General features: G+C 37.2%; 1 protein-coding gene across 8 annotated transcripts in view; it reads left to right on the top strand.

Annotated features, from left to right (window-relative positions):
• LOC112521455 overlaps positions 1–15,839 on the top strand; it is a 41,837-nt gene that overhangs the window by 16,658 nt on the left and 9,340 nt on the right. For 6 of the 8 annotated variants that reach the window (XR_003070087.1, XM_025130325.1, XM_025130326.1 and 3 more), the window contains 14 exons: positions 514–699; positions 772–888; positions 1,931–2,214; positions 7,221–8,779; positions 8,879–10,089; positions 10,699–10,827; positions 10,915–11,070; positions 11,846–12,460; positions 12,536–12,607; positions 12,723–13,190; positions 13,271–13,454; positions 13,555–14,314; positions 14,415–14,531; positions 15,494–15,767. Coding sequence is in view for 7 of the 8 variants with exons in the window: in XM_025130325.1 (XP_024986093.1) it covers positions 514–699; positions 772–888; positions 1,931–2,214; positions 7,221–8,779; positions 8,879–10,089; positions 10,699–10,827; positions 10,915–11,070; positions 11,846–12,460; positions 12,536–12,607; positions 12,723–13,190; positions 13,271–13,454; positions 13,555–14,314; positions 14,415–14,531; positions 15,494–15,767 (6,132 nt within the window). In the remaining variant the exon portion in view is untranslated. The remainder of the gene's footprint in view (positions 1–513; positions 700–771; positions 889–1,930; positions 2,215–7,220; positions 8,780–8,878; positions 10,090–10,698; positions 10,828–10,914; positions 11,071–11,845; positions 12,461–12,535; positions 12,608–12,722; positions 13,191–13,270; positions 13,455–13,554; positions 14,315–14,414; positions 14,532–15,493; positions 15,768–15,839) is intronic. The other 2 variants (XM_025130328.1, XM_025130327.1) reach the window with 2 other exon arrangements.

The raw sequence follows: 15,839 nt of genomic DNA on the forward strand, positions 1-15,839 counted from the left end.
AACTGCATTACATATGTTTGTGGATTTAGTGAGATTTCAAAAGAGAATCTTGAAACATAAAAATGCATATGACCTAGTTACTTGGTATTTTTTACCAGATGTTCAAGCTGCAGTTGACATTATTCTTGATAATGTTAACCTTTCACATTGGGGAGTCTGAAAATATTCCGTCTGGTTATTGACTTTGTTCATTTAGTTGTATGTGGCATTATGTTGGTTAGTATGTTATCATCTTGACATTTTTGTCGGATTTGTTGAGAATGGAGTGTGTTTGACAAATGCTTAACTTGTAGACAAATATGCATATGTTTTTCTTTGTACGCGCGTGTGTGTGTGTGTATACAATAATTATAAATGGCATACCACAACTTATTTTCAATTCTGTATCAGTATGTCACTTGTATCTTAGCTTTCTAGTTATAGCTTATCTGTTGTGGAATATCGTTTTTGTCCATCTAGTGTTTTCAACTTCTGTCCATCCTAAGTATATGAACTTATAACCGAAATGTGCAGGTACTTGGATTAACAGCTGTTACCTTTGCATCCAAGCGTGATATTGGCTGTTTTGCACCTGATATGAATGTACCATCCCAATTCATGTGTAATTTGGTGGATGCGGGTTCTTCAAGTGAGCTTCTAAAGGGAATTCAGATTCAAGATCTCTATGATCACTTTGAAATTAAAATAATTGACTTTGAGGTCAGCATTGTCTGTCATTTTCAGTCAGTGTCTTACATTGCTGAGCATAGACTGATGTTTACCATCTTGCAGATAAACTTGTTTGTGCCTTTCTATCCTTATACTTATCCTATTCTAGAGAAGCTCAACGCTTCTTCTGCTATAGCATGGTGCATTTTCGAGGATGAATCTTTATTGAGAGCATTGGAGGTAGGTAAACTTTCTGGGAAGTAACATTTACAGTATTCTACTACAAGTAAATATTACTTCTGTACACTGGTGGACAAGAGGGAAACATTTGGCAGTAGTATTGTTTTACCTGTACCTTATGTTGAGCGTGAAGGTAACCTTTCCTGGTGCTGTGGACTTTTAGGATCGTGTATAACCATGAAATTGTTTCATTACAACAATCATCCAACTCGTCAATCATACACTCAGACTCCTTCTTTGGTTACAAGTTTGTTTTTGCAGTGAATGGAACTAGTTTAAAACATTCTTTATCTTTATCATGAGCACCAATCAATCAAACAGCTCAAACTGGAATTCAAGCAATTGTTTCTCTTTTGTTACATGTAAAATATGGAGGGAGCACGGAGCCTGGAGCCTAGGTTCAATGACTATTGCCATAGTTTTGATTCAGTGATTGTAGAATTTCTTATTGCACTTTCGGTAACATTTAGTTAGCAAACGAACTAATTTTTTTTGAACATGTGACAAAGGGTGACCATGTTTGCTAGTTACTCCAATTCTATTTGATGATGAACCAATTGGAAGTAAGAAGGCTATAGGACCACTAATGAAATATGGCGCACACAATGTTTAACGAATATAGTGTGAATCTAGAAATATGACAGAACATAATCTATTGTGATTCTTACACAACATCTAAACCCTAGAGGCTATTAGATTTCAAACATGGATAGAACCATATTTGCTTCACTGGCTGGTCTCTTGAATTATTCGAGCATGCTAAATCTGTGTGTCAGTAATTTTTTTCACACGTTCGTTTGGAAAGGTAAAAATGGAATAAAATGTCTCCAGTGCTCCTTAATGACTGTATGTTGTCCTCTCAGTTATTTAAAATATACATTGACACTATGCTATCACTGATTATATATGAATTAAATGTTGACCATAAGCATGGAAGGTTTTGTATTAAAAGTTTACTATATTGACTGTCAATTAGTCACCTTCAGTGGTTTGGTAAGTACATGAGAGTATACTTACGATATAGTTCCTTGTTTGGTTTCAGGTTTATGTAGTAGTGGCAATGCTTTTGGCACACTTGTCACCATCCATAATTGGTTCAGTTTTGGAACTAGTTGAAAGTGTCAATATGCTGCATCTTCCATCGCACTTGGGGACAACAGCAACTACCTCATCATCTGACATGGACTTGAATGAATCAAAGAACTTTAGCACCTTTAGTATTTCTGTTATTGCTAATTTGGAGTCTGCTAGCGTCATCATTGACCTCGAAAATGGCTTAGAGGCTAGCTGCACACTAACCGTTTATCTACAGGACTTGGATATGAGGTATGTTTGTTGCTTAGATTTTAAAGGACCTTTGCTCTTTAGATTAAAATAGTAGTTTTTATTTCTTTATGTTTACTTGCATGAATGTATTTTTCTTCTAAAGCAATTCCTTCTGTCCCAGATAAATGTTATGTATTTCTTTCTATGTGTTTCCAAATTAAATATACCAAATGAAACCAGTAAATCCCACACTGAGTATGGTTTGGGACGGTAAAATGTAAGCGGATCTTCCTCTATCCTAAGGGGTAGAGAGGCTGTTTTCGTGAAAACCCCCTTGTGATTTTTTTAGCAACAAGGTTTTTACAAAAAAAATTGAGAATCTTAAGTGACCCTGAAAATATGTCAGATAAAACAAGAAATCCAGTTTGGAAGAGTTAATGAGGAAGAGTAGAGCAATTAGGACGAGTACATACAGTAAATAACATGAAAAGAGATGCAATAAGTAAGTGCAATAAGAGCATAAGGAAAAGTATGAGACAACTAATCGTCCCAAAATGCAAATAACCGAAAGACCCACCTGGCTACCTGTCCTAAGACTCTTACACCTAGTTGTCTGCCGTCTACCTCCCCTGTTCCAAATTTTATTATATGCTTTATATTTGAAAACTCTTATGAAAGTAAATTGACATTTCTACCCTTAATGTCCCCATGCTGATTACACTTGATCTCTGTCTTAGTTGCCACCTACCTAATTTAATGAACATAATTATACGGTTAGTAAAGGTCAAAAGTGCATATGAGGGCATTCAGCACATTTACCTCTAATCAAAGTGATAAGGCAAATGTGTACATTATTGGTTATATACCTTAGCTTTAATTCTTATGTTACTATGTGAATCATAAGTGGGATGCTTCTTTTAAGTTTGCTTATATTAATTTATTCATGGCTGCCAAATAACATAACTGAAGAGCTAACCTCTCTTGCATGTTTGAATGCTTTAGTCGAATAGTGAACTCTTTTTTTCTTATTATCTTTTGCTCACTCATGATGTGCTAGACTGGGTGCCTTCTCTAGGTCTTTTATTTTTTCTCGTGATTATTTAACTTGATCTTGGAGTTAGTGACTTTCATCTGAAACTTTCTTATTTGTTAGCTGGATTTTTGGCCTTTTGGGCCAGTAAACACCAAAAATCTGTTAAATGATGTCTACTTGCATTGAAAACCAAGCGAGGAAATACCCAGATATAAGATTTGTACTAATTCTTTTGCGGTTCACATGGTTTTCAAAAGTGGTTGAGGTGTACGCCTCAAGGCATCGCCTCTCAATGCCTGGCTGATTAGTACGCCTTGCATGTGTGAGGCGGTAGGTAAGGCGGTAGTCTATAGAGAGGCGTATTTGTTATGTGGGAGGGTCTCTTTTATTTAAATAATAAAAAGTCAAGCACTAATGAACTCTGGTAAAAGAAGAACGGCTGGTTCTTGTCTAACTCTGAACAGCGATTCACTTCTCAATCACGTTTTAGAACCTCCTTTTTTTCCCTATCTCACACTTGGTGCACACACATATTTATATATATATTATATTCTTTGAACCTGCTGCATTCAAACACCGAGTATAGAAGTCTTTTTTCTGAACCTAGTTGAGTATATTGTGTTATTTGTTAGTATATTATGATACATATATATATATATTGAGTATATATTTTTTCTTTGTTAGTATATACATACATTGTGCATGTATATCTTATATATTTTCTTTGTTAGTATATACATTTTTTGTGTGTACCAAGTGTAATTTATGTCCGACATATAATATGTAGAGTATAGTTTTGTTTGGTATATTCTTTGATTTATGTGTAATATGTTTTCACCTTGAGGCTTACGCGTCGAGTCTTGCGCCTCGCCTGGCGTTTCCGTACTTGCCTTGTTGTGCATTTCTAATTACTTTTTATATGTCAAGTTGATAGGAGTTCCTGGAGATGCAAGACTAGGGTAGAAGGCTAGGTGTAGAGACCTATAACTAGATTAGACGGGAGGAAGGAAGTTGGAGAGGTTGAGAATGGGACGGGGGAGGGTTAGAGGGCCTATCGATAGGCTAGTAGAATACTTCGAAGGGCTTGTGTAGTTTTTCATACCTTGTATACTTTCCTATGTGCCTACTTCTATTTCTTTTGTGTGTTGCATACTACTAGTCTTGGTTATTCTTTTAAAAAATCGGCGTTTTTTTTTCTCTTTTCGGGTCTCAAGCTCTTCGCTTTCAACTTCTTTTCAAATTCTTCAAGCTTTTTGGCAAAATTTATGAAATTTTTAGTTCAAAAATTTTTTGCATACACTTTTTGCAAGCTGGGGGTCTTCACAGAAACAATTGCTCTTTGGGGTAGAAGATAGGTCTGTACATCCCATCGCCCCCTCAGACCCTACTTCTGGGTGGGATTCGCTAGGCTCGTTTGGTTTGGTAGTATGCCAAGTTGCATAACTTGGCAGGAGATTACGATTTGGTCCTCTGACTTCTGTGTGTGACTAGTGCCTATCAATGTGCACAAAATCCACTAGTTTGGTGCTTGTGACCAAAGTTGCTTAGGAAACTTCTCCAAAGTAAATTATTCATTAGCTACTGTATATGCATTTTAACCATGTGTTGGTGCAACATTACTTTATCTATTTTGCTTAATGCGAGTGTTCTTCCGGCGTTTGAGGTAATGGAGGTTGGTGATACACCTGCTGTCAGGCTTACTTATGTAGAGGTAAGAAATAAATAGAAAATAGTAATGGAATAAAAGTATTGACTGGTGTAAGGGTTGTTGGACTCCTACATAGGCTAGACTTGGACCACTATATATGTTGGAACCTCCCCTTTCTCCTTAAGGGCTCTTTTGGAGATTAATCTGAGGTTCCACTTATTCTCAGTTCTCACATGGTATCAGAGCCGAGGTCTGCCACTCTAGGGACTCAATACTCTGGCTTGCCCCCTCTCGACACCCTGGGACAATGAATGTCCATCTAGCCTTTGTTGGAGGGGGCGTGTTGGAGTCCCACATCGGCTAGACTTGGACCATTTCTTCTGTATATATGTTGGAACCTCCCCTTTCTCCTCAAAGGTTTTTTTGGAGATTAATCTGAGGTTCCACATATTCTGACCAGGGTAAAGGGGGAAATAGAAAAATAAGGGAGTATTCTGTTAATACAGGAGTGGGAAGATGAGTGGGGGCATGAGGTGGTAATTGATTTCGAGGTGTGAGCCTGAGGGAGACTCAACTTCTCGAAAGTTGGAAATCTTAATAGAGATAATTCGATTACGTTCAATTACCCTGTTCTATATCAATTGTATAGCCAGTTGGTGGTTGGATTGTAGCGGTTATGTTAATAGATGTGTGTTGGTTTGTTTTTGAACTTCAATCATCCAAGATTGTGAGAGTGCAATTGCGAACCTACATAAATAAACTCGGAGTGTGTATTTGATTCTTTATATGTTCAACTATCTTCTCGGAATCCAAACATCTTCTCTGACATTACTCGATCTCTATTTTAATACACACACAGACACACATAGGGTCAGGTTCAGGGGAAAACCGCAAAAAATGAAAAACCGAAGAACACCTTAATCAACGTTGATCAACTTTAATCCAACAATTATCAAAAATAGCAATTTAAATAATTTATTAAATGTAAAAAGGGTAAAATGGTACATTTCATCAATATATAATCATTTCCATTTATTAAAATCTATTAAACAAAGAAAAATTACCACAATTTATGGAACTTCAATTATCCTCTAAAAATAGCTACAAAAAATATTTCAAAATATACTAAAAAATCTACAATAAGAAAAATTATTCAAAGGGTATTGTATTTCTTCAAATTTATGCGCTGCATGCACATGTGAATGAATCATCGTATTCATCATCCTTCGATTTCTAGGTTGCATGCACAAATGAATAAATCACCATATTCATCATATTTCAATTTTTGGGTTGAATGCACAAATGTATGAGTCACTGTTTTCATCATCTTTCGATTTATGGGTTGCATGCACATGTGAATGAATCATCGTATTCATTGTCTTTCAATTTTTGCACTCCATACATATGTGAATGAGTTTTTGTAATCACCTTCCTTCATTTACTGGGTTGAATGCATATGTGATTGAATCACCGAATTCGTAGTCTTTCAATTTTCTCCGCTACATGCACATGTGCATGAATCACCGAAAATTCGCCGTCTTTCAATTTCTCTGCTACACATGTGCATGAATCACCACATTCAACTTTTCTGGGTTGAATGCCTACGTGAATGAGACCACCATATTCAATGTCTTTTAGTTTATTGGGTTGCATGAACAGGTGAACTATGTATTTCATCATATTGACGTGTGCATAAAACACAGAAAACAAGAGTAGAAGAAATGAATATTTGAATCTTTTTATCTGTTCACGTTCAAGGACGACCAAGGTTTCAGACCCACCATTAATGATGAAATTATACCGTCTTTGAAGATCCGATAAGGATGGAAAATTGCAGATGAGAAGAGGAAGAAATGACAACTGTTTAGATACTCCCCATGTTATACCGCCATCGAAGATCTAGTAAGATAGGAGATTTGCAGAAGGAAAAAAAAATAAACAATAGAGACATGAAGAAGAAACAGAAGAAGAGACCATCGTGATGAGGAAGAAACGTAGCGTGGGGAAGAAAATCGAGGGAGAGAGAGAGAGAGATACCTAATTGAGAGATTGAGGGAATTTAATTAAAGGAAATATAATTATAATTTATTCCAATATGCCCTCTAAAAGGCATTGACATTCCCATAACTGCCCTTGACTTCAAATTATTTTCAAATATGTCATTTGAATCTTGACCCTTGATTTTTTTTTAATCTAAAGGATGAAAATGTGTTTCTTGGTTTTTCATTTTTTTGGAGTTTTCTCGTGAACCTCCCTCTCTCTCTCTCTATATATATATATATGTATATAATGTTCTGTTGCAATCTAAAAGATTTGATATACATATACTGAAGGCTTTGAAGTGTTTGCTGGGAATAATTTCTTGCTTTTGATCCTTCTATTTAGGTTTATTGTTACGGAGTCCACAACAGGCTGCTGGATATGTGCAAGGGCTCTAAAAGTAACGTCTCGTTCACTGAAAAGTGGGGATGATCTTATAATATGCTTATCTGAAAATAAAATTTCTACCCACTCTTCACAACAACATGAGACAGGTGTTAGGTTCTGCCATGAAGATGGACTAAATGGTTTAGCTAATGGGTGCATCATGTTACATTATGGTGGTGGTTTAATTCACCATAGGTGTAGCATATGGCTAACCGATGTTGATCTTCATTGCTATCCATATATTACTGGGTTGCTGGTTGAATTTTTTGATAAGCTATCCAAGTATAGTCCTTCACATGCTGCCAAGAATCAAGGTTTTGTGGGAAGTAACAGTATGCTCTCAGGTTCTTATTTTGACTTTCAAAGGTTTGGTTGCTCCAATATTTTTGAAACCAGTACCTCGGACTGGGAAAGCATCTCTGTTGATCATTACCCTTTCATTACAATATACAATGACAGGCCTCTTCTCAACCTTGAGAGTTCACTTATTGACATCAGTCCAGACTGGAAGAAGGCTCTAAAGATAAGAGAGACCAAGATCAATAGTTCAAAGTTCAGTGAAAAGAAGGAATTTCAGAATTTATACACCCAATTGAATTCCATCGCTGGAACTCATGGTGTACATGTACCATCAGATCTTGAACAAGTGGGTCTGGTTGTAATCAATCTTCACATCAGCAGCGTTAGACTGCACTTACATGACTCTTCGTACATTGTTGCATCTGTTACACTTCCTGCTGCCAAATCTTCTTTGGCTATCCATAACGACTGTTTGGATGTGTTTTGTTCTACTGAGGGATTGAATCTCTCCTCATCTTGGTGTTCTCAGACTCTCCAAGACTCTCTATGGGGCCCTGCATCACTAAATCTTTCTCCGGTGATTAACATTCGTGTGAGAAAAGAGAATCTTGGATCAGCAGGATCTCTTATTGGACTAAATTTCAGAATCCAAAATGTATCATGCATATTGCCACCTGAATTTCTGGCTTTACTAATTGGGTACTTCTCATTGCCTGACTGGAACTCGCATGCAAAGGAGTCACCTGCTACTAATGATTGCAAAGACAAGGATACAGGGGACAGCATCAGTTTCACTTACAAGTTCGAGATATTGGACTCTATTTTGTTTATACCTGTGGTTAATGCTGATTACCAATTTTTAAAGCTTGATATTCCTCAGCTGTACTGCACTTTCATTGAAAACTGTGATTCAGATACCTTATTAAAAGGAATTCCATCAGAGTGTTCCGTTCCAGCTGAATTTATTGCCGATCAAAATCATTGTTTAAATTTATTCGGGCGGGACTTATCTCTACATCATCTTCTTAGGAAAGATGATGCTTCTGATTCCTTGAAATTTAATCCGAGTAGTGAAGTGAGAAGTGTCAGCTTAATTGCACCTTTTGGTGGTGATATATGGATCAGAATACCGTATAGTTCTAAGTCTCCTTGTGCAACTGCTTCTTCCTCGATATATATCATGTTAAGGATTCTTGATTGTCAATTGATTGTTGAAGGTAGAGTATTATCTTTAATATCACTCTGCTTCCAGATGCATCACTACTGTTTTGTATATAATTGATATTTGATTAATGTAATTCTCTTCCTTTCTTCAGGAAATGACGTAATTGGCTCGTTTGGAGCATTACAAGATGTCATTGAGGAGTTCTCATCTGTGGAAAATCTATCCCGATGTTTCACTTCGGATGTTTTACAGTTTTTCCAGTTAAAGAGTAGTTATAAAGAAAATGGTTTGCTTCCTATTGAATCTTCAAGCGTGGCCTTCACAGAAATTAAATGTTCTGTCCAATCCATGTCAGTAAAACTTTACTCTCAGCAGATAGAATTGGTTGGTTATGAACTTATTGCCAAAGCTCACATGAAATTCACATGCGCATTATCATTAAAAAATGGAAACCCTCTCCGCTTGGATATGTCATTCATTTCTTTGACACTCTCTTCACTGCTTAGCTCTGTTGTCTTAGTGGAGTGCACATCTTCTAGCCAAAATGTATCGGTTCTTCACGTGAATGCCTTCTTGTCAGATGAGGGCGAATATCAGCTTCAGTTTTCCCTTCCTTGTGTTAATGTTTGGTTATTTTTGTCTGACTGGAGTAAGGTTATTGAGCTTTTATCTTTCTGCATACAACATCCTAAAACTGCAATCTGGGATGAGGAATCAAAGAAATCCACTTTAGATCCGGCTGATCGTGTTGATACTCTAGAAAACTCATCTCCATCTTTCAGCGTGTCAAGTCATTTACATTATGAAGACATAATGCAGCATCCCTTCTCGCTAATTGTGAAGTCGGATGATATTGGCATTAAAATTTGTATTCCTGTTCAGGTATCTGGAGAAGCATTTAGATATTTTGGGGCACCCCAAGTTCGCGAGCAGAATTCATTGAATGGTGCATCTGACGATGTCGGAAGGGATCACCACAGTTTTCTCTTTATTTATTTGCAAAGCAGGTTCACTGAACTGAATATTAACGGCCAAAAAGCAAAATTGAAGTCCAATCTGTGGAAAACAACAGGAACAGTTGAACTGCGTGAGAACAAACGTGTTCATTCTTGGCCCCTTTTTCAGTTATTGCAAGTTGATGTTGAGGCCAATGTCGGTAATGATGAGATGGAGCACATGCATTTGAAGGCGGAGGTTCACTGTGATAATGTAGATGTTTGGCTTTCAAATCACACATTTTACTTCTGGCAAACTATGCTGTTTGTGTTTCCAGAGGAGGCCGGGTCTCCTCAACTTCCAATGTGTGGTGTAGATTTCAGATTTCACCTACGGAAGCTTTCCCTTCTTTTGACAGATCAAAAGGTATGCCACCTATATATATGTATGTAATTTTGGAATGATACATTTGTATGCCCGTGCATGATTTGGTGTAGGTGGACTTGTATGTGTTCATAATTGGGTAAGACGTACTTGTGATGTTCATAGTTTAGGTAAACTAAGTTTTGGTATTTCTTTTTTATTCTGATATTTTGACTTCTTGATTATGGGGTGGACAGGTCCTCCTACACCAACCCCCCCCCCCCCCAACAACTAAAAACCTTCATTTGGTTTTTTCTTTCTAAATTCTTGGTGGCATACTGGCATAAAATAATAAATTATAAGTGAATATCTTGTTTTTTTTGCTAATATATGCAAACATAGGGCTTTGCCTGACTATGGGCACTCTTTATTTGCACTCTGCCCTCCTCACGTAGATACGAGACTCATTCATGAAAAAGAAGATCAAGTATCCAAACCGAGTGAACTTTCTTATATTTCCCTCCCACTCCGTTTCCCATTATTATTTAATATAAATTATTAGAACTACTGATTGTTTTTTTTTAATTTTTGTGACTTGCATTTGCAAATATGTTCCCATTTAAAAGAACTTACAGTGGAACTTATGTTTTGTCTGTGATTGTGATCATCTAGTGGAGCTCCAATGGTCCTCTACTAGAAATTCTTATGGGAAGCTTGTTGTTTCATGGTATCATAACGGAGAACATAATGGAAGGATCAGTTGACAGTGAGCTTCAAGTGAACTACAATAACATTCACAAGGTAAAGTATTTGCTGAAGCACCCGGTGATCTTAGTCCTACTGGTGTAGTCTACTTGACAATGAAACTTATTTGCATTACTCCTCCAGGTTTTGTGGGAGCCTTTTCTTGAGCCTTGGAAGTTTCAAGTAAGCTTAAGAAGAGAGCATGGGAAGAGCGCCCTACAGAACAGCCCACTCATGACTGATGTTCATCTTGAATCAGCAAAGAATCTCAATATCAATGTTACTGAATCCTTTATTGAGGTGTTTAATATCTTGAATATATGTTCTTGGATGTCTTTTATGTTGATCTATACAATGTTCTATTGATATGCAAAATTATTGTGGTTTTGAATTTTCAGGTATTCTGTCCAAATTTACTTGTTCTTTTTCTTAGACATAGTTGAAACCCATATCTACTCTCTCTCGAAGTCCTTTATGGATTTGAAGTTGGAAATAGAGCTGTGTTTCATTTATGTTTCTATTCACTGTTCCATCTCTCTATCCATTGCTATCAGAAATTGCCTCCCAGTTTTTGGGATAAGTTATGAAGTTAGATCCTTTCCAGCAGTGGAACCTTTCTTCGCAATTGTGCTTTGCCATTGATAATCTGATTCAAGTTGTTATTTTCCTAATAAGAATGGGTTCCATCCCATAAAATGATTACTTCTTATGACCATTGAAATTGCTGCCATTCCCCTTCTGTGATGAAAATTGCAATATTGTCTTCTCTGGAAAAAAGTCCAAAGTTGAAAGTTGCTTATTTACCTAGGATCACCATTACAAATGCTTTGGCAGCATTGACAAATACTTTAGATATATGAAAGAATTATTTTAATCAAACTATGTGCTGGTCATATGTTGCAATTTTCTTGGGACAATGGAAGTACTTTAATTTATTATCATCGTCATTACACTGTGTTTGGACAATTTTCCACTTCTTTAAAACTGAAGGATACATGAATAAAGTAAAATTCATTTATGTCATATATTGCAAGTCACTGTACTAATTTCTAGTTCCAAATTGTGCATTTTGAAGGTTGCTTTCAGAACATTTGATATGATTAAGGATGCATGGGATCTCATGGAGCTGAATGTTTTTACTGAAAACTCAAGATTGACAGGAATCGGAACCAATGAAAATGCACTTGCCAGCAGATATGCCCCTTATACACTTGAAAATTTAACCTCGCTGCCTCTAGTGTTTTATATCTCCAAAGGTTCTAAAAGTGCTGATGATTTTGATGTATCATCATTGAAAGATGGAAAATATGTGCAGCCAGGTTCTTCATACCCAGTGTATATTGATGATGCTCCAGATGAACAAATCTACAGATTTAGTACTAGCCATTCTTCTGACAGTCTTGGTGACAGGCAATTCGCTGATGCACAACATCATTATATTGTTGTTCAACTTGAGGGAACTTCCATGCTGTCGACTCCTATCTCTATTGATCTTGTTGGTGTCAGCTATTTTGAGGTGGATTTTTCTAATTCATCTACTAATATAGTTGACAGCATTGGAGATGTGTATAAAGGCGTTAAAGAATTTGAGGGGAGCAAGAGATTATACACAAACAGTGGCTATGTTGTTCCCGTAGTGATTGATGTTTCAGTTCAGCGATACACAAAATTAGTGCGCTTGTACTCGACGGTAAGTCCAACTGGTCAGCCATGTTAGTTCTACTTCTGATGGTCTGTGTTTTCTCTAATAGATTTTTGATGTCAGGTCATACTCTTGAATGCAACTTCAGTGCCATTTGAAGTGCGCTTCGATATTCCGTTTGGCGTATCTCCCAAGGTATCCAGGTGTAGAAAATGTGTTTATAATGTTAACCTGCCTGTAATGATTTTTTCCCATGAGGGCCAGTCCGCATGTGGCAAGATCCATGTCTTACAGCGTTTGTCAATTTCAGATTCTGGACCCAGTATATCCTGGTCATGAGTTTCCTCTTCCTCTCCATTTAGCTGAAGCTGGTCGCATAAGATGGCGTCCACTAGGCAGCACTTACCTTTGGAGCGAAGCTTATAGCATTTCTAATATTCTATCTAATGAAAGTAAGATTGGATATTTACGCTCATTCGTCTGCTATCCATCTCTTCCAAGTAGTGATCCTTTTCGCTGTTGCGTATCGGTGCATGAAATGTGTTTGCCTTCCATTGGGAAGATAAACAAGGGATCATCTCTTTATATTCATGATGCTTTAAAGCAATCAGTTGAGAACAGCAAAGTTGACAAGATAGAGAACCAGGATCGCTCAAATATGCGTTGCATTCATCTGGTTACATTAAGTAATCCTTTGATAGTAAAAAACTACTTACCAATCGCAATATCTCTGGTGGTTGAGAGTGGTGGAGTTACGCGTAGCATGATGCTTTCAGAGGTTGGTAGCTTGTTATAGCCTTTTACATTGTTTTTGAGGTGGATAGAATCACTGACTTGTATTTATTGCAACATCTGCAGGTTGAAACTTCTTTCTATCATATCGACTCGTCACATGATCTTTCATTAACTTTCCACATGCATGGATTTGGATCATCTGTTCTGAAGTTCCCACGTGCAGAGAAGTTCAGTGAAATTGCTAAATTCAGCGGAACAAAGTTTTCCTCATCGGAATCAATTAGCTTTAGTTCCGACACTTTTAAAGGTGATGTATGCTTTATCCCTTTACCTTTTTTCCTCTCTCTCTCTCTCACGTGCACATGCATGCAAAAGCTGATCAGTGTGGCTGTTGGGTCTTTGTGTAGGTCCATTATATGTGACAATGGAAAAGGTGATGGATGCGTTCTCTGGGGCTCGGGAAATCTGCATATTTGTTCCCTTCTTATTGTACAATTGCTGTGGCTTTCCCCTCATAATTGCCAACTCTACTAGTGAACTGACAAAGCGTGGCTGCACCGTGCCTTCCTGTTATAATTTGGATGAACAGGACCCTTTTTTAGGCGAAAAAAATGGTCTGGGCCTTTTGTCATCTGGTCAAGTTTTGCATAATGATGGTATGAGGAGGTTTCCCCTAAACAATAATCTTGTTTCCACTAGGAAGAGCTTGGATATATATCATGGTAAGTTCTTGAAGGAACCTTTCAGTTCATCTGGTTCATCTACTACCATTCATGGAGGATCAGACAAGACGAATATAGACGGCCCAAAATTTTCAATCTACAATCAAGAAAAAAGTTCAGTTTCTAGCAGTCAGACGGATGTGAAACAGATTGAATTTGATGAATCAAATCGCAAAAAAGTCAATTTTTGCATGTATTCTCCTGATCCTAATATTTCTTCGAGTGAGATCATGGTCAGGGTTAGTCGGTGCCAATCTGAAATTAATGTGGAAAGTACTTCAGACTATACATGGTCTAATCAATTTTTCCTTGTTCCACCAACTGGTTCAACTACTGTTCTTGTTCCCCAATCATCTAGCAACGCCTCATATGTAATATCTGTTGCGTCTAGTGCTGTTGATGGCCCATTTTCTGGAAGGACAAGGATTATTAATTTCCAACCCAGGTATCCATTATCATGGTTTGACATCTCTGCAATCGTGCTGGTTACTTTGAAATACTGATTTACTGTTCCTTGTTGATCTTTTGTTTATTTTTTCTTCCAGATATGTGATTAGTAATGCATGCAGTAAGGACTTGTGCTATCGGCAGAAAGGATCTGACTTTATATATCACTTGAAGGTTGGGCAGAACTCCCATATTCATTGGACAGACATAACAAGGTACAGTATTTTTTTCCTTCTTAAATTGAGTTGCTATGATCACAATTCAGTTTCTCCCCTTTGAGATATGAGGCATTGACACTGACCTTTTACTGGTGTGAAAAGTCACAGGCTGTCACCGAAAGTTTCACAAACGTCAAACTCTGCTCCATTGTTTGTAACTCGACCACAAAATCTTGATATCCCCTGAAACCGAAGTTGGATTAAACAATCTTTTCACAAGCTAAAATATAGGGTGATTTATTTCTAGATCTCTTTCTTCTTGATGGATTAGGCTAATATGGGCTCACCAAGTAAGAGTAAAAGCAAATTAAGACATACTTAAGTGTATATTTTTTGTACAGATGTACAAATTATTCGACTATGTATTCTTTTGTTGGTTTAGCTTACATTACACGCACAGAGATAAACACATTTAACATCAATAAACCCTAATTTACTAGTATTGGTTTTCTTTCCGTTTCCCTTCCCTTTTCCTTTCCAGACCCTGTTATCGAGTGGGATATACTGGATTTGTTTGTTTTGGTAAACTCATTGCTTTATCCTCGATTTTTTAGAATGATAGGACCCCAATATCCATGCGACACATCCGTATCCTTGCAACACAGGGCACTGTCCGAAAATTTTCCATTACATATGGTACTAACTTTCCTGTACTCAATTCACAAAAAAATGAAAGAATTGACAATTTTGTTAAACTCTGCAATGATATTGCAAGGTAACTAAAGGCTAAAGCAATACCATCTTGATTATGAGTGTCAAGAACAGTTTCTGTGAAGACTTTCGGCTTGCTTTGTCTAATCTTCTTCAATAATAATTGCTTAATCTTGAGCTTTATCCTTTCTCTATTTCAATATTGATTTGTTTCCTGTGCACTTCTTGTGGTGCTACCGACTTTCAAGTCTTTGTTCACTTACCAGTCATCATCTTCTTTCACATGCTTGTCTACTTGCATATGGCAGGGAATTACTCGTTTCTGTTCGTTTTAATGAGCCCGGATGGCAGTGGTCGGGATGCTTCTTTCCGGAACATTTAGGTGATACCCAGTTGAAAATGCGGAATTATGTTTCTGGTGCAGTAAATATGGTACGTGTGGAGGTCCAAAATGCTGATGATGCAATCAGAAATGAAAAGCTTGTTGGGAACCCACACTGTGACTCCGGAACGAACTTGATTCTTTTATCTGACGATGATACCGGCTTTATGCCATACAGGATTGATAATTTCTCAAAGGAGGTTAGTGCATCCATGCCCTTGTTCTGAAAATTTTGGTGTCCTTTTCTAAATTAAGCACTCACAAGTAAATAG

This window comes from Cynara cardunculus (assembly GCF_001531365.2).
Source record: "Cynara cardunculus var. scolymus isolate 2C chromosome LG 11, CcrdV1, whole genome shotgun sequence".
In the NCBI taxonomy this organism is placed as follows: Eukaryota; Viridiplantae; Streptophyta; class Magnoliopsida; order Asterales; family Asteraceae; genus Cynara; species Cynara cardunculus.